This window comes from Trichechus manatus, unplaced genomic scaffold (assembly GCF_000243295.1).
Source record: "Trichechus manatus latirostris isolate Lorelei unplaced genomic scaffold, TriManLat1.0 scaffold00016, whole genome shotgun sequence".
NCBI classification, from domain to species: Eukaryota; Metazoa; Chordata; class Mammalia; order Sirenia; family Trichechidae; genus Trichechus; species Trichechus manatus.
In genome coordinates this window covers 10940315-10959660 of record NW_004443952.1, presented here as the reverse complement: position 1 = coordinate 10959660, position 19346 = coordinate 10940315, and the positions used below count along the sequence as shown (strand labels likewise).

The window sequence follows — 19346 nt, the reverse complement described above, 5'->3', positions numbered from 1 at the left end:
AAAAAAAAAATCTTGCTGACCAAAGCAATGCTACAGTTTGTTGTTTTACTCATAAAATGGAAACACATACACATTTATTCTTCAATGCTGTTAGATAATTAAAAAAAGCAAATAAGGTATTTTGCTTAGATATGGTCCTAAGAGTATCATCAGAGTTTCATCCCTCGTCTGTGTATTCCTAAATTGCTACTAGCACTTAAGGATGAAAAATGAAAAGTAATATTTTATCTTTTAAAACCAAACATGTAATGTCCATTACCGCAATATTCAATAAACAAGTGTACAATATAATGAGGCCATTTTTAGGCAGTGCAACAAATCAATTAGTTACAAAAACCTTAAAAACACTACCATGGCTCTTTGTTAGTGACGATGGTAAATTCTAGCTTCCATGCTATAGTGAACTTACCACTATCTGGAATTAACTATTTGTTTTGTTTACTTATTTATTCCTTGAGAACCCACATATATGAAATCACCATCCGTCACAGGCCTAATATATTGTCAAGTGCGAGGTCGCCAATGCTTAGCACTGTACCTGACACCTAGTAAGAGCTCCCGAAATATGTGTTAAATGAATAAATACAGAAAAACCTTGTTACCTATCATATCCACCCTCTACCAAAGGGATTTGTTGTTGTTTTTGAATATAAAGGAGAAAAATTTGCAGGCTTTTAAAAAAGTGTTTAATTAGACTATTATCTATTTATAATGGCCTTAATCTGGGGGAATAGATTCTTAATGAGAACATGTTAGTGTGAAAGCAGGACATGTTTGGGTCTGACTTAACTCTTTGTCTATCGAGACGAAAATACCTTCAGGCCTAGTAAAAGATTGCAAAAACAGCATCACAATGAACGGATGGGTTAAAAACACAAATAAAAAAAAAACCAAACTCATTGCCATTGAGTCGATTACGACTCATGGTGACCCTATAGGACAGACTAGAACTGCCCCATAGGGTTTCCAAGGAGGAGCTGGTGGATTCGAACTGCTGACGTTTTGGTTAGCAGCCGTAGCTCTTAACCACTGCACCACCAGGGCTCCATCTTTTCTTTAAAAATAGGAAATAATAATAGAATTCTCTGGGTTCCATTTAGACCTTTATTTCTATAAAATAAAGTATATACCCATCTTGGAATAATTTATTCTATAAAGCAAAATAGTATTTTATTAAAATTGGTTTACTCCAACTTCACATTTAGGGCTAAGATATTGCCACAAAGTGCTTAGAATGTCTATATGCTAGTAGAATGTAGAAAGCTATATATTAAAAGGATTCATAAGTCTTTATTAATTTTTCTTCACTATCCACTACCTAAAGGAGCCCTGGTGGCACAGTGGTTAAAGTGCTCGACTGCTAACAAAAAGGTCAGCAGTTCGAATCCACCAGCCGCTCTGCAGGAGAAAGTTGTGGCAGTCTGCTTCCGTAAATATTTACAGCCTTGGAAACCCTATGGGGCAGTTCTACTCTGTCTTATAGGACCATTATGAGTCGGAATTGACTGGAGGACAACGGGTTTGGATTTTTTTATGGGTTATCCACTACCTATAGATTTTAGTCACTTCTATTTTTCAACCATCAATTTCTTCACTGCCCCTGCTCTGGAATTTTGGGGTAGTCACAATGGGCTGGCCCGCCAAGTGATGGAAGCCATGGTCCACTTGCCAATCAGCCTCTTACCTCCAGAAAGCCGTTCTCAACCTTCGGTGGTTCATTGCAAGACACAGGGTGGCATGTGGGTATGGGGCTACTCCACTGTCCCGTGGCTTCGCAGGTGCTCTTCTTCTCCCCTTTGATGTAGAACCCCTTGTTGCAGCTGTAAGCCACCACGGCCCCAAAACTGTAGTTTGACCCACTTGCATAGCCATTCATGATGCTGGGCGGTTCTCCACACCGCACAGGGATGCACTGGATAGACATGGGGGAGGGGTTCCACTGCCCACCTCTCATACATTCAATCTTTGCTGAGGTGTTCAGCACGAAACCTTCCATGCACTTGAAGCTCACAACTGAGCCAGCTGTAAATTTTGCTTTGCTCACAGATTCCAAGATGCTATAGGAAACGGATGGAGGTTTTTCACAGAAATGAGCTATACAGCGAGGCATGGCCTGACCCTCAGGGGGAACCCACTTGCCCTGGGCATTGCAGAGGAGCTGGGAGTTGTCTGCCAGGCTGTAACCATCCGAGCAGTAATAGAATGCAATGTCTCCAAATAACCGATGGGCAGTCTCTGGAGAGGCGTGCTCCACACTGGGGGGCTCATCACAGGAGACGGCTAGGCACTGCTGGTCACTTCCACTCCACTTGCCATTGGCCAGGCATTCAATGGTGTCCGGACCAGCAAGGGTATAGCTATGAGATTGGAGGAAAGAAATAATAACAAAGTATATATTGGGAAAACATAATTGCATCTTCTTATTAAAGAGGAAGACCCTCAACAAGATGGATTGACACAGTGGCTGCAGCGATGGGCTCAAGCCTAACAGGGATTGTGAGGATGGCACAGGACGGAGCAGTGTTTCATTCTGTTTTATGGTGGGTCCCTATGAGTCAGAATTGACTCCATGGCACCTAACAAGAACAACAACAATTGTTTTTTCACCTTTCCAATAATGACTTTTATTCTTTTTTAATTGTGGTAAATATGTAACAAATTGTCTGCCACTTCAACATTCTTCACATGTACAATTCAGTGACATTAGTTACGTTTATCATGTTGTTCAACCACTACCATTACCCATTTCCAAATTATTCAAAATAATATTCACTGTTTGAATATTGGGCTTCTTGATCAAATGGCTTTCTTTTGAGGTATATAAATACATCTTGCTGTTAATATTAAGGTTTGTTCAGAAAGAGAAATGGCTTTATGATTTTTGCTATAAAAGGATCTCTAATACTTGTCACACACATTTTAAAAAGAAAAAATAAGCTATGATTTTGTTTGACTCCATTAAAAATTGGAACTCTATTTGTTTTTAGATGGTTTTAGAACCAGTCTTTAAACAAGCTCTGATCAACCAAATTTAGCCTACATATAGCTCATAGTTATATATTTACTTATATTAAATGAACTTTAAAGCAGTGATTATAATTTCCATCTTCAATGCCTCCTAACTGGTGAAACCCTTAACCATGCGGTTATTACAAGTTGTGGTCTATATATGGCTCTGCTATTCATAATGTAATGGAAGATTACCACTCAGTACATATTTGTTGAACCAATGACTCTAAAGGATGCATTTTTCAACTCTACCCCTAGTTTCTTAGGACTTATAATATCCCTCTGTCAGACCTAAGATCTTCTCTTTCTTTTGTCTCTCAGTCAACGTCTAGTCCTTCCTTAAATAATTCTTAAGGAGCCCTGGTGGCACAGTGGTTAAAGCACTTGGCTGCTAACCAAAAGGTCGGTGATTGGATAATTCTTAAGGGGCTGCTATGTGCCAGACACACTGGTAGGTGCTAAAAGGGTCACTTAATGCCCAGATGTGATGTCAATGCATTTACTTTTTACAAGTCTGTCTCCCCTGCAACTACCAGGTGCCTGGTGCACTGTAGGCCCCCTTCCTTCACACCCATAGTGCTTGCTTCAAGGCGAGGTGAATGGAAATATTTTGCTTAATAACTCTGAGCCTTTCTTTACACACCAGATGTTTGCCCACATATGATGATAGATTGATAATTTGCAAAAATCTTAAATTACACCCAAATGCTTTCTCAATGAAATAGAACAAAATATTATGATGTGCAGTATTAGAATAATTATATTTGAGTCATTTTTATTTTCACTCTCAATTTCTTACTGAGGAGAAAGATGACAGAGTTTTGAAGGAATGTCCAGCATCTGATCTGTCATTCTGACAGTAATGAAGGGTAAAGGGACTAAAATAATTGCATACGTAATTTAATCCTGTTTCAACAGATTGAGTTCTTCATTTTATAGATGAGTGAAAGGTGGTTCAGAAAGGCTAAGAATTTCACCAAAAGTCACGCAGCTGCAAGCCACAGAGCTGGGACCTCAATTTGGTTGATCTGATTTCCACACCTACACCTTTTCCACTACACTGCTCTGTGTCTCTTTTAAAAATGAAGTAGGTTAGATTACAATTTGGGGGTGTCCTTTGGAAACTGTATTGCAGTGTTACTACTACAAATTAGCTGACCCACCCTTCTGCACTAATTCTGAGCTGATTCTGAGGTCACTTTCAGTTTTATAAAGTGTTGACTATTATAGAGAGGCTAGAATTCCTGCATCTCATCTGGCAAAATATATGGAATCTATAGGAGACAGAGAGATCAAAGAAAAAATAATAGAGTATCAGATGAGATGTGTGCATCCACCCTACCTGTAGCCACGTACAGGGATGAATTACCCAATAAGCAAGGTATGCATGGGCTTACCTTGTTGACTGGTTAATTTACCCCTGGCCACAAATCATGCTATGCACAGAAGTGATCTCAAAACGAATATTTATGGTTGTCCCCACCAGTGAAGCAGTCTGCTGTTAAGGCTGGCTGTAATTTACTGTTTTGGATAAGCTCAGTTCTTTGTATAAGGATTCTAACTTAATCAATTTTCAGATGACTTCTATCTTAAAAGATCCAGGAAGATACAAAGACAATACCCTAAAAGTATAACTTTATTATTAAAAATCCATTATTCCAGGTCTGAATGCCTAGAGTCTACTATTCTGTATAGGAGGTACTCTGGATGGGAGCCCATTTGTTGAGACTCCTGATGTTTTATGGCACAATTATATCATTTTCACACTTTGAAACATGCATCATTATCTTCATCGGTCCCTTAATGTTGCTAGCATATTTACTGGCTGAAATTTATAGGCAGCACCTTAGACACCCTTGATTTATTAGGATCCAATGTGCCACCTATGAAATGCTTCCTTTATTTCATAGGACCAGTTGCTTTGAGGCAGAAGCACCCACCTCCAGAACCTTCCTTATTCCTCAAGGCCTCTTGAGGACATAAGAATTGTGTTTTATAATCTGGCAGCACTTCATTAAGCCTCTGACCCCTCATCTGGAAAATCTCCACCAACTACTCTTCCTTAATGGAAGTCACAGCAGTGCTCTTCTATAATGTAATGGAAGATTACCACTCAATACATATTTGTTGAATCAATGAATCTAAAGGATGCACTTTCAACACTACCCATAGCTTCTTAGGGCCTACAATATCCCTCTGTCAGACCTAAGATCTCTTTTATATGTCTTCATCAACATTTAGTCCTTCCTTAAATAATTCTTAAGGGCCTGCTATGTGCCGGGCACACTGCTAGGTTCTAGGCAAGGGTGACTTAGTGCCCAGATGTGATGCGAATGCATTTAGTTTTTACAAGCCTGTCTCCCCCGCAACCACCAGGTGCCTGGTGCATTGTAGGCCCTCTTCCCTCCCACAGCACTTGCTTAAAGGAGAAGTGATTGATTCTACCTGGTGACTGGGAAGGAGAGGAAAGGCCCCACAGATGAAGTGACTATTGATGGGAGTCAGGGGAGAAGAGAGGTGGAAGAGGAGTCACCCAAGGCAGAGAAGGACATGAGCAAAGAACCGCAAGTGTGATACAGTTGTGGCATTTTTAGGAACGGCATGTGAGCATCCGGAAAGGAAGTGGTGATCACGGGCATCTTGTGTGTTTTTTTGACAAGGTTACGACGATGGTTGTTGTTGTTGTTAGGTGCCGTCAAATCGATTTTCAACTCATAGTGATCCCACGCAACAGAGCAGAACTGCCCCATAGGATTTTCTAGACTGTAATCTTTATGAGAGCAGATTGCCAGGTCTTTCTCCCATGGAGCCGCTGGGTAAGTTTGACCCCCAACCTTTGGGTTAACAATTGAGTGCTTAGCCATTGTATCACCAGGGCTCCTTATGGTCATGGAAGGTGAGTTAAAATGTGGCACGTGTAGATTAATTGGAAATGATTTCCAACAGAACATTTAACAAGGTCTCTCATAAGATGTAGGAGCCCTGGTGGCGCAGTGGTTAAGAGCTCGGCTGCTAATCAAAAGGCTGGCCTTCAAATCTACCAGCCACTCCTTGAAAACCCTATGGGGCAGTTATATGCTGTCCTATAGGGTCACTATGAGTTGGAATCGACTGGACAACAGCGGTTTTGTTTTCTGATGAGATGTTAGACGACATGATGTTGCTAGAATCATATTTAAGTGGCTTATTAACTGGATAACCCAAAGAGTATTGGTTACTAGAAGTATACTAGTTGGGTTCTTCATATGTCGTGAATGCCACAAAACTCTGTCCTCAGCCCTGCATGCCCATCAGCTTTTAGGCAACATACAACTGTGTCGGGGAGGAAATAAGGATTTTTATGGGCTAATTCAATGCTTCTGACCTTATAAGATACTATTTAATAAAGATAAAATGGAAGGCCTTGCCCTTAGATAATAAAGAAAAATTGCCTAACTGGAAAATCTGGCTTAGTGGCAGCAAGCGTGAAGGACTTCGGAGTTTCATTTAACGTAAGTTCAATGAGTTGATGGTGAAATCCTTAGAAGGGTTACTGCATTTCTAGAAACTCATTTGTCTAGAAAGGAAGACAAATAAAATACTTGTCTTTTAAGCACCATGTGCCAGTACCTAGATTTAGTGTTTTTAAAAACCTCTGTTGGAGTAGTTACAGCCTAATTTGGATGCGTCATTGTACATTAAGCTCTGGGTATAACAATTCAAAAAGGGCTATAGACATATTAGGAGCCCTGGTGGCACAGTGGTTAAGAGCTTGGCTGTTAACCAAAAGGTTGGTAGTTCAAATCCACCAGCTGCTCCTTGGAAACTGTATGGGGCAGTTCTACTCTGTTCTTTAGGGTGACTATGAGTCAGAATCGACTTGACGGTAACAGGTTTGGTTTCGGTTTTGGTATAGAGATATTGGAATAGGTCTAAAGGAAAGTGACTGTGGTAGTGAACAGACTTGGAATCATGTCCATTTGTGAGAAAGAGAAGCACAGATTTGAGGTTGAGCTGGCTGAAACATCTTTCTTCCTAGATCTTCATTCCCAAAGCTGCAAGCTTGGCTCAACAAGGCATCCTACCCAGAGCGGCAGACCCAGTCACAGAAATGTGTAAAGGGGATGAGATCCCTTTCTGAAGCCTCCCAATTAGCTCTAAGGATCATTTGTAAGACAACCTAGAGTCCAAGCTATCAATATGTGAATGGCTGGTATGAAAGGAGGGGCAAAATTTCCACTGTGTGTCTCCAAGACACTCCAAGGGAGTGCTTTAGACTAGATAACAAAGTCAATGAAGACGAGCACAGAGGTTTATTAAAAGTAAATATCTTCTAAAATACATCAGTTGGTATGTCAAGATGCTAAAGAAGGAAATAGTTTCCAAAGGACCAAAAACAAAAACAAAAAATGGAGTAATCAACTGTTAGCCATTGCCCAGATAGAAATATAATTGGTCTCTGACAAGGGCCCTGGTGACACAGTGGTTAATAGCTCCACTGCTAACCTAAAAGGCTGGCAGTTCTAACCCACCAGCCCAGTCGCTCCTTGAAAGCCCTACGGGGCAGTTCTACTTTGTCCTATAGGGTCACTAAGAGTTGAAATTGACCTGATGGTGTTGGGTTATTTTTTGTTTGTTTGTTTCATTATGTCACAACTCTGATGCGTGTTAAGATTTCTAGGGGGCATATTTCATCTGCTTATTGTAATTAAAGGAGTCCTGGTGGCACAGTGGTTAAGAGCTCGGCTGCTAATCAAAAGGCTGGCCTTCAAATCCACCAGCCACTCCTTGGAAACCCTATGGGGCAGTTCTACTCTGTCCTATAGGGTTGCTATGAGTCGCAATCAACTCGACGGCAATGGTTTGGTTTTGGTTTTGGTTTTATTGTACTTAAAAAGCACTTAAAGAATGAAGAAATTTTGTACAGATGATGAGATAGGCCCTATAAACATTGGCTACCAAAGCAGGAAAAATCAGAATTGGTACAAATCTAAAATGTTGTAATATTTAATTAAATTCTGCGTGACATTTTGTATTCGCATTCAAGAGGCATTGTTGTTAATAACAATTAACAATTTAATAACAATCTGCTTGCAGATTGTTATTAAAAATCAGGCCACGTAAGTTATAAAACAAAGTGTTTTATTCCATAATCCCAAGGAAAAATGGCCCAAGAATATCACAGTGATGCCATAAAAGGACACATCTTAGAATGAACTGGCTGGAAAACATCTGCATGTTTCTGGAATAATAACCAAAAATCTTTTGAAAATGGGCAGATTGATATTCAAGTGTAATTTTCAGTGATTTGATTCCCACACTGAATGGAAGTCTGCTAATGAGCATGTGCCTGGAAAGTTTTATAAGCGAGCCCCCAAGTTGGTTATTAGCGCATCTCTTCTTAGAAGAACCCTCAAAGAGCAGTATATTATATATTTAATCAGCTGCAATTTAATAAGGACAATGGAAAGTATAAATCTACATTAGTAATTAGTTCTGTTTTGCATTAATAACAAGGATCAAAGATTTTATCTTAGCATATCCAGTAGTTGCATTTAGAAGTTTATATTTGAGAAGAATAAAAAGGGAAAAATTTGATTAGGATTTTAGGATGTCTATTTAACCCTTCCTCCCTCCCAAGTTTCTCACCAAAGGAGTATACATATAAGGCTGTAAAGAAAACTAAGAAACAGCTGACCACTTCATTGATTTGGGCAAACATCTGAAAATCTCCAGTGCAGTGTTTTGATAAAAGATGAATTTGGCAGGCCAAGTTTGGCGTGGAAGGTATAAATGAGGCCTTGGGCTTGATGCTCAAGATTTTTTTGCAAGAAATACTGGCGCCACCTGCTGGCAGTCCTGTATTAGTGGGATGGGCTCTCCAACTTCCATGATGGTATAGGAACTGCATCCCTTCATCATCATAATGATGGCTTCATTTCTGTTTCTGGAGTTTATTGAGTTCTTTTTTTTTTTTTCTTTTCTGACTAGGGCATGTATTATGTCATCTTATTCCTCACAATAACCATAAGTAGTAAGAACTTTTGATGAACTAATTTTACACAGGAGAAAAATGGAGGCACAGAGAGGTTACACCATTTTCCCAAGGCCACAGTTACTGAAAGACATAGCTGAGATATAAATCCAGGTACAAACCCAGAAAATGGCAACCCCCTCTGCTGTGCTGCTCCTAGTCATGAATACATTATTACCCGGATGTGTGAAAGGCAACTGTAGTACATCCAGAGTGTGAAAAGTGCAATTAATGGTGAGGATATTGATTGCGGGAGCATGGAAAAAACAATATAATGCAAGTCAGCTGACCTGGGATTTAGTCCTTCTCAATATCTTACCGGTCTTGAGACCCTAAGCTGACTACCAACCCATGATGAGCTGCTCTCTGCTCTCATACCTCACAGTGTTTTCATGAGAATCAAGTGTGAAAGCACTTTGTAATCTGCTTCCTGGTTTTAAAAATTTTATCTCTGAATTAAATGAGATCATAAGACATAAAGAAACCTTGGACTTTATTATCTTTTTTTTTTTTTTGCAGACATATCATGTTTAAGTTGTGAGACTTAAAGTTTTTGTCTTTGCTTTTGCAAAAGATAAATACACAAATGCCTACTTAAATGAGCTTTTTGGGCCTTTAATTAAAGTATAAAGGTATTTTCCACTGAATTGCCCAATGTCCATCATTCAATGCTTGATTTGATAAATTACTCTAATTCCAGGAAAACATTGTTTCCACAGGAGGATATATTCCCCTTCTGCTGTCAGAAGACAAGAGCATAAAGCTCTCTCTGGCTTCAGCTGCCAGGAAATTTAGTGTCCAATGGAGCCCATTTGGAGCCCTGGTGGCATAGTGGTTAAGTGTTCATCTGCTAACCAAAAGGTCAGCAGTTCAAATCCACCAGCTGCTCCTTGGAAACCCTATGGGTCAGTTCCACCCTGCCCTATAGGGTCTCTATGAGTCAGAATTGTTTGGAGCCCGTCTCCACAGGCAGGGATGTCTGCTTCTCGGCTTTCTTCATCTGCTTCTTGGGCTCCCTCTGCTGGCTTCCCTGCCATACGGTTTACTCACCCTTCCTTGCAAGTGTAAGTGACAGTGTTGCCAAAAGTGAAATTACTCCCGGTGATGACAGCATCTTTGATGGCAGATGGCGCTCCACAGATGACAAGGTGACAGGCAGGTGGTGCTGCGTCCCAGCTTCCTGATGCCGTGCATTCAATGACCGAAGGGCCCTGTAAGCTACAGGAAGAATGACATCACCCCTTTCACTGGATGACACAGGAAGGACTTAGAAGAAAACAGGGAACATATGAGGAATTTAATAAAAACGTTTCTTCATATTTTATTTATATAAAAGCAAGGGAAATCTCAACAGGCGATACCTCTTAAAACAATGAATAGGCTAAAATAACACACCAATAAGCACCATCTGGTGCAAAATAAAACAGATTAATGTGCTCTCTGGGAGTGTTGCAGGACACTCAGACCTTGTGAACAGCAGATTACTTGGATGAGAATTGGGTAATAGGCTGGTCAGGATCTAAAGGAAGGGAGACATCTGAATAGCTAGAAGATCAGGGTAATTAAGGTCAAAGGGCATATTCATTGCCTTGAGCCTGGGGTCTGAACAGTGTTGCTCATGACTCTGACCTCTGGTCTTTCTTTGACTTTACAAACCTGCATTATTATGTCTTGGCTTAGCCACCTTTCCTTGCCAACCTGATTGTGACTGTCTGTGTCATTTCTGTTCATTTCAGATCCTGTTGGCCATGTTTATCATTTGATCATAGCCTGGCTCTCTCTATTGTCCCTTAGGTTGAAAACACACACACACACACACACACACACACACACACACACACACACACACGTTTACTTATATCATGAATCAAATTTATCTTACAGTATTAAACACCTAGTCTTTCACCTTGACATGCTTTTTATGTCCCATGCCATCCTGAGTAAAATCTTTGTAAGTTGTTTACAAAAACAAACCTATCTCGAAAGTACCAGGACCTGCGTTATGCTTCACAAACGCTTTCCACTTTCATGTTTAAAGGCTGAACACTTACGGCAGTTGAACTAAGGTTTTCCGAAGTGGAAGTGAGATAGAATATTTACTCTTTCCCTGGGCATTTTCTATAAATGAGGTCTCAGGAAGATTACAAACTTGAGAATATCCTTTAGATTCAGGAACGTGCGTTTAAAGTCAGGCAGTCACATGCAAATGAAACCTATTGAATAAATAATGAGGAACAAAGTATTGTAGGAAGCTTGGCTGGTGCCTGCAGACTTTACCTGTATCCTCTCTCACATGAATATGTTGCAGTAGAAAGGTAGGTAAGCCCACTCAAAATATATTTTCCATTATTTATATTTTCGGGACTACAACACTTAACCAGGTCACACACAGGAGGAGAATGACTCCAAGAACCGCTAGCGAGACAGGATGATTCTTTATTACCAGTCAGAGTATATCCTTTATTACACCTAAAGAAGATAGAGGAAAATTACAGAATTTTCTCTATTTACATAATTTTAGCTGTGCCCAATCCCCCCAAGATATCTAGAATTTACACATATAGGAATAATTCTTCTTTCTTTCTCTCTCTCTCACTTTTCTTACTACTGAAGTAAAGCATTTAAATTATTTTTTTTTCAAGGTTGATACTATGTATCTTCCCCACAGGCATCATGCTAGGCAATAAATAGACTGATAGATTTAAGGATTTGGCTTGCCTCCAGTTTGAGCCATGGGTTAAGAGCTTCAAACAAAATTTTCTTTGTTTGGAGATGATCTCGTCCCTGATAGGAGACATACCGGGTTTGGAGTGAAAGCTCCAGTTTATAACAAAGAGTATTCTATCAGCCTGAATACCAGCCCTCCATGTCATCCATTCTCAACATGCCTCAAGCAGGCACTGGTGGCGATAATAGGCTACTTGGCAAAGGATTTGAGGATTTTAGATGTTAACTACCATAAGATTATTGGGTTAGATTTCTTCACACTACTCATAATTCAATTAACTCTACGTTAATTCAAAAACATCCTCCAGGATTATTCTTCCCCCTTCTCCCAGCATGTCATCACTTTCTACTACGTAGTTTGAACACTTACCTGTACGTCACTTTACTGCCATAGGTGAACGATGACCCATCAGTGCTACCATTTTCTGGAATAGCTGGTTCACCACAAGAAATAGCTTAAAGGACGAAAAACAAAAAGCATTACTTTTCTTAACTAGTATGTGCAAAAATCTCTGAAAGCTCAAAGCGGCAACTTTAGGTTTTGTCATGTTTAGACATGAGCCAAACAGTTGGGTTTCAAATACAAAGAACATTGATACAACATAACACTACATTTCTACCCCTTACATCACTAGGCGTGCCAAACACAACATGGACCATTGACTAAACATACCTTCACAATATGGCATCAGATGATTCCATTCTCCAGATTCCAGACACATGATTTTGGTTACCCCCATCAGCTGGTAGCCTTCCTCACAAGAAAACGTGACTTCAGCACCCACTGTATAAACCTCACCAGAAGAGAGGCCATTTTCTGGATTTCCTGGAGCCTTACATTTTATAGGTTCTCAAAAGAAAGAAACAGTTTTGAGGGGACAATAAGTGGCTTTCACACAACCAGGCAAGGTCTCACAGCAAGAGAATTCCCTTACAGTTAAGGTAACAACTAAAATCCTGAGAAGAGGTTTTGAAGGGAGATGTATGAAGTCCAGTGACACATTGGCCACTAGGCGGGATATGTATTTAATAGGCAGTCTAACAACAATATTTTGAAACGGTAATGACTAACAAAAATGCACAAAATTTATCCGGCCAAAAAGGTTGTTGTTCATTGGGGACATAGTGGTGCTGCTAAGGGATGACTTAGAAAGGCTTCAGCCCCCTTCCCACTCTCCTACCCCTGCACCCTCCACAACCTCACACCCATTTTTTAAAGAGCAATTGACTTTTTCTCAAGCTGATGTAAAGACTGTGCAAAAGCAGATTCAGGAAAAAATCCCCAGATTCCTTTTCCAAACAGACTGTGGACCATAAGCCCCTCCTATGCACAAATGAGGAGTCAGCACTGCTAGGAGGGAAATCAGTTAAAGGGAGGCTCCAGGCTAGAGCGGAGCAACAGGCATGAACTAATACTTGAATTCTCAAAATATAATGAGTCAATTTTTCTGAAGGTCATTTTGGCTATATAAATCAAGAACTTTAAATGAAATCCTCTCAAAAACTAAGTGCAATTATAGGACTTGATTTTGAGAAAATAATCAGATGTAAACACAAAGATTTATGTCTAAAAAATGCATATTTTCCATAGTGGATACCACCTAAATGTTAAAATACAGAGAAAAGTTAATTATAGGAAATCCTCAAAGTGGATTATAGAAGATGAATTAAAATCATGTTTTTAAAATATTCAGTGATATAAAAAATGTTAATGATAGAATAGTACATGAAATAAAAGTACAGAACTGCATATACAGTATGTGGTTATGTATATATCAATGAATGTATACACATATTTATAAGTACATAGAAAGCACACAGAAAAAATATTGGAAATATATATGTATGAATTCTAACAGTAGATATTTCTGGAGGTTGGGATCACAGATGATTTCATTTTTTTCTTCTGTTTTAAAAATTTGCATATTTTCTAAAGGAAGTGGTGGGTTTAAAAAGGTATTTTAAAGCTATCTTTTGTCTTAATAATCTGGAATATTTAAAGATATTCTACAAGTTGCATTTTATTTGATTATAAATGTATAGATTAAAACTATGCCTCTGAGTCCTTCAGACACTCACCACTACACCGCACTCCCCCATTTCCTTGCCATTCTCACATGCCCATCTTATATTTAAAAAATAATTTACAACATTTGCATGCAATTGGAACCCAAATTAAGAATATTTAAGTGAACCCTATGGTGAACTGGTTTCAAAGCTCACTATCTGATGCATTGGCCTATATCTTTCTGTAGTGTTTGCTTTTCTTTCTGGTGTGTTTTAATCTTAGCATCTTTTGTCCTTGTGGCTTCGGGCTTTAAAAAAAAATCAGTAGAAGTTATATTGCTTTGTTTCCTCTTCCGTATAAAAAGTCTCCTGAAATTTTCCTCTGGTTCCTGTACTAATTCATTTTCAGTGTCATATTTGGAGTCTCCAGGATAACTTTCCCGTTTCTTTGAGCAGGAATACTTTTTCAAAGAATCTATGCACCTTACTTTGGGCTCCTATACCCTAATGATTTGATCCGCTCTTTCAAAATTCTCTTTACTTTCTGTCCTATTGTTTTCTGGGAGTTGCTCCTCACAATGAATGTAGAAAGACAACAATAGATTGAGAGATGGGCTGGTGTTACAAATGTTATCACAAAATATAGAGATGTGGCAAGGCTAGATGCACATTTTTTAAACAGTCATATAATTCTGCGTCCCCGAGGCAGAGGAAAGATAGTGAGAGTGAAGATGTAATCAAGCATCTTCTTTTCATTTGGCAGCTCTGTTTGCTCTAATTTAGGCAGGAGAACCAATGATTATATTTCTAAATCCACTCTGTTATTCTTGTAGTATATAGACATTCCTTCAACACTCTGGTGATACAGATTGGCTCTCAGTTTTGTGTTTTAGATATTGAGAAGGTGGGAGAGGCACAAAGATAATTTAAAGTATCTGTAGTTGTTACTCATGTTTTTATAAGATGTTTCTCTTCTCTACCTCTCTGGATGCCCCTTGAAGTTGAAAATACTGTCCTATTTTTAATAACATACACTTAAAATACACTTGAATAAAAAAATTGAAGTAGGACTTCCCCGTTATACATATATAGTTACCTGCACAAGTTTTACCATCTCCTGTGTATGGTGGGATACACGAGCATATATAGGATCCATTTATATTCAGGCAGGACGCATGCTCACTACAGTCTGATCCAACTGCACATTCATCAACATCTATAATGAAGATCACTTACAAATATTAAAGCTGATTTCCATTATGCTTACATAAAACATTTGTTTTTACTTTTAAATCATTGTAGATTATTTAACTCATAACACTTCATACATATTTATATAATTTAAATATAATAGCCATAAGTACATTCCAGGTATACAATCAAAGCTATTATTTTCCTAGTTTATAGTTTATAGATAAAGATAGTCTTACTATTGAGCCTGGTAAAATTTTAAAACCTTTTTTTGGCACCTCTGTGGACAGTGGAGCGCTGGTGACACAGTGGTTAAGAGTTTGGCTGCTCACCATAAGGTCAGCAGTTTGAATCTACCAGCTGCTCCTTGAAAACCCTATGGGCCAGTTCTACTTTGTCCTATAGGGCACTATAAGTTAGAATCGACTCAATGGCAACGGGTTTGGATTTTTTTTTTCCGCTGTGGAGAGCAGCTTTGTCACTAAGGCTTGCTCCGAGTTTACTGGAATGTGGAATGTGATAGGGCTATCAAAGGCATGGCACGAGAGCCTCAGGAATTCTGGGTCACAAAACGGATTTGGGATGATTGTCACTCATAAACTAGAATGAACCCAGAGAGTAACTGCTAAAAGTTATCTCACCAAGGCATGATGGCGAGATGCCATTCCAGCTCCCGTTATCTGTACAGAACATCCTTGAATCACCCAACAAATAGTAGCCATTGTTGCACTGGTAAGTTACTGTGCTGCCAGCGTGGAAGTCTTGTGCTGAATAAAAGCCATTCTCCAAAGGGGGCGGCACCCCACAGCGAATGCCTGCAGTGTGACCGGGAAGAACACAACTCCATTAGGAGTAAACTGCTCAAAGAACATTATCCTCATATTAAACTAGGAGTTCATTTAAGCATGACATTTTTCAATGCATAGAAACAGTAGACTGAAATGGCTTTAAGGGGGTAGCCTGCTGTAGGTACACCTGTACTCTCAGCATCCAGCCACTGTCTGACGCGTAATAGGCATGCAATTCATTCATAAAAAAATATTTATGGTGGTCTTACTACCTGTTAGACACTATCCTAGGTGCTGAGGTTACAGCAGTGACCCAAACAGACAAAATCCCTTCCTTGTGGACCTTACTTTCTAGAGGGGGTAGAGAGACAAGAAACAGATAAATATATGATATGTCAGGTGGTAGTAAGTGCTATGGAGAAACTGCCCTGACCACCCTATCTAAAACAGCAGTTGTGCCTTCACCCAACCATAAGCCATAAGCCAGCTCAACCTCTGTATTTACTTTGTATTTCTCTACCCTAATTTATATTTCTTCATAGCCCTCACTACTAGCTCTTGTCATTATTATTTACTATGAGTAAATAATATTATATGTATATATGTGTCTTCTTTCTATCTCTCCCACTAGAATGTGAACTCCATAAGAACAGAGACTTCTTTTTCTCAGCTGCTTCATCTCTAGGACTTAGACCGATGCCTAGCACATAGCAGGCACTTTAAACATTGTTGAATGAATGAATGAATGGATGAATAAACGCACTCAGCTGAAGAGATCTCTTCCTTATTTCCCATCCAGCAATGACCCATGACCCTCTGGGCCTCCAGCCTGACAGTCTGTCTTTCCCTCACTTCCAGTTCCTTGCCCCACCTTGTGTGCATTCACAGGCGGTCTTTTTGGATCTTCATTTACTCACCTCTCTCATGGTGGCCAGCACAGTTAATTACACAAAGGAAGCATTCAAGGAATATGTGCTATATTTGTGACCACGAAGTACCTAGCTTTTATCTAGCTTTCCTGAACAGTGTTCTTATGGTTCCAATGTTTTTCAAGAGCCACTGAAATGACTTCAACAAAGGCAGCTCACGTTCACAATGAGGAAGTGGTTGCGTCCATTGTCCTTGATTCAGACAGGATTGCACAGGGTTCCCAACCATCTGGAAGCCTGGATCACAGAACAGACTGACTTTGGAGCCTGGCTTTAAATCTGTCGATGCAGTTCGCAGGTGAGGTACTACTCCTTCTAAAGGCAGGCAATCTGAGGGCCAAGAAAACAGAGGCAGAGTTTTCAGCAACATGGTGGCAAAGCCACCAAGTCAGGGGGTTCAGGTCTTATTTTGCACTAGCATTTGAGAGCTACTCTACTGATATTAAAACAAGGCAGCATATAACCAGATCACGGGCTACAGAAATCTATTTGAGTTAACAAACAGCCTTCCCTCTTTTACCAAAATCTGATGAATACTGTCTTTAAGGAAAAAAAAATCACTATTTTAGGAATATTAATGAAATGTTCTTACAAATGATCAAATAACCATGAATTCTAGGGCATTTTCAGAAACTCGTTTAAATACATTTAACTGAGGCAGTTTCGATCACTCAGAGTTTGCCTATGCAGTGTGCATATTTTAACATCCATTGCCTTCCTCCCTCTGCTACCTGTTGCTATCCTATTTCCCTCATTTAGATGGCTGCAGGAAAGTGCTGAGCTAAGAGTGGTCCATCTCAAACAGGAACATAGGACTTTTGTCGACATGTTAAAAATTAACTTTATTCCCCTTTTTGTCCCATTTCCTAATCTTATATTATTTTTGTTCAAATTTCTAGTTAATGTGTACCCTGTTGTATGGAATGTATTTCAGAGTTTAAAGGATAATAAATCCTTTGGATGAAAATAGGTAAAAATGATTCACTAACTAAGCAACAGACTGACAAGCACACACTATTTGAGCAATAGAGAATTCTGAATTGTCGCCTTTTGCTAGCAAACCCTAGGGTAGCCCAGAGGTGGAAGGGTCTGTGGAAGAAGGAAATTCTAACCAGAACAGAATATGCTCTTGGAATCGATCTTCACTTTCCCCACAATTCCCAACAGGAAATCAGGCCAGGCTAACACATTTCCTTTATTGAGTTCCTCTGGGCAGGAGGTAGCCAGTGATTTCACCTGAAAGTTTAAAAACACATCTTTAGATAAGCTTTCCTTGTTTCACAAACACAGAGTTATATCTTCACTTAGTCCTACTGAAAACATTCATGAATGTTCAGGGGAGGGGAAGAGTAGGCGTTTGCATGGTATGATTTCAGGCGCAACAACAAAGTTCTCCTTTCTCCCTTTCCCCCGCCCATCATTCCCTCTCCCCAAAATTTCTCCCACTAGGCTCATCGTTGCCAGAAATTCTGAAATTCTACACACAGGCGATCATTTCTTGTCTAAAGTTCTGCAGTTTGTTAAGGTATTGTAGAGGCTTCTCATCTAGTCTATCTCTGATTGAGAGTTGAGAAAACTGAGGTTTAGAGAAGTTCTGCTACTGTAATAAGAGTAAACCTTTATCAAGCCCTTCCTCTGCCACGCCATGTTGTTGTCGGTTGGATTGACTAGACTCTGACTCACGGCAATCCCATGTGTGCAGAGCAGAACTGCCCTCATTGAGTTTTCAATGGCTGTAACCATTCAGAAGCAGATCACCAGGCCTGTCTTCCAAGGCGCCTCTGACTAGGTTTGAACAGCCAATCTTTTGCCTAGTAGTCGAATGCTTTACTGTCTGTGCCACCCAGGGACTTCCAAGCCATACCATGAGATATATATGCAGGATTTTGATCGCTCATGTGAAAAATCTGGTATGTAGTTCTATTTATTTATCTTATATTGATAAGAAAACTGAAGCTTAGAGAGACTGAATAACTTCTTCAAAATCATCACAGCAAGTTCATGGTAGAATTGGGATTTGAACCAGGCTATGTCACTCCAGGCTGTCTTCAATCACTAGCTCATCTGTTGCTTTCTATATGTGATCTTGTGCCAGCCTAAATCTCTGTATCTTTATTTAGAGGGATTTGAAGTACTTTATTCTCTATGATTCTTCCATCTCTAAACTTATGATTTTATAAAATAATCACTTCCAGTAAAATTTAAGAATATCACCAAGAAACCAAAAAGGGGGTTCATTGAAGGTTACTGAAGATAACCTCTGCCTGGCTTACTCTCCAACCATACCATCAAACGATAATGGTGAGAAATTCTGAAAACCAAGAGCTGTTCACATTTTTCTAGGTTTGTACCTTTGCATCTCATTACTGTCATACACTGAAAATGGAATTGACCTGCTGTGGAGACAGGACATAGTCCCAGAGGTTGAGCTGGCTTATGGAGCCCACAAAAGACTCTGCTGGGTTGAATCCCTCTCCTTTTTTGTCTTGCTCTTGCCCAAGAACTAACGCACCACCACCTAAAGAGAGAAAAAAGGAGGAACACTCGCCCGATTGTCTGTTAATCCTGAAATGCTAACTTAAGGAAAGCATGGCCAATATAAACGCATCAGATTATTGAAAAATAAAATTACCTAAACTTACTGCATGTTTTATCAATAAGGACAAATCCAATGCTTTATAT

The 19346-nt window shown here is 39.5% G+C and overlaps 1 protein-coding gene across 1 annotated transcript in view; it reads right to left on the bottom strand.

Moving 5' to 3' along the window:
- The window catches only part of SVEP1 (sushi, von Willebrand factor type A, EGF and pentraxin domain containing 1), a 216669-nt gene that overhangs the window by 33526 nt on the left and 163797 nt on the right, over positions 1-19346 (bottom strand). The window contains exons 28-37 of the mRNA XM_004372179.2: positions 19058-19182; positions 17777-17900; positions 16824-16994; positions 15589-15762; positions 14853-14972; positions 12423-12599; positions 12120-12204; positions 11300-11491; positions 10073-10240; positions 1685-2357 (exon numbers count right to left, since the gene is read on the bottom strand). Coding sequence (XP_004372236.1) covers positions 1685-2357; positions 10073-10240; positions 11300-11491; positions 12120-12204; positions 12423-12599; positions 14853-14972; positions 15589-15762; positions 16824-16994; positions 17777-17900; positions 19058-19182 — 2009 coding nt within the window. The remainder of the gene's footprint in view (positions 1-1684; positions 2358-10072; positions 10241-11299; positions 11492-12119; positions 12205-12422; positions 12600-14852; positions 14973-15588; positions 15763-16823; positions 16995-17776; positions 17901-19057; positions 19183-19346) is intronic.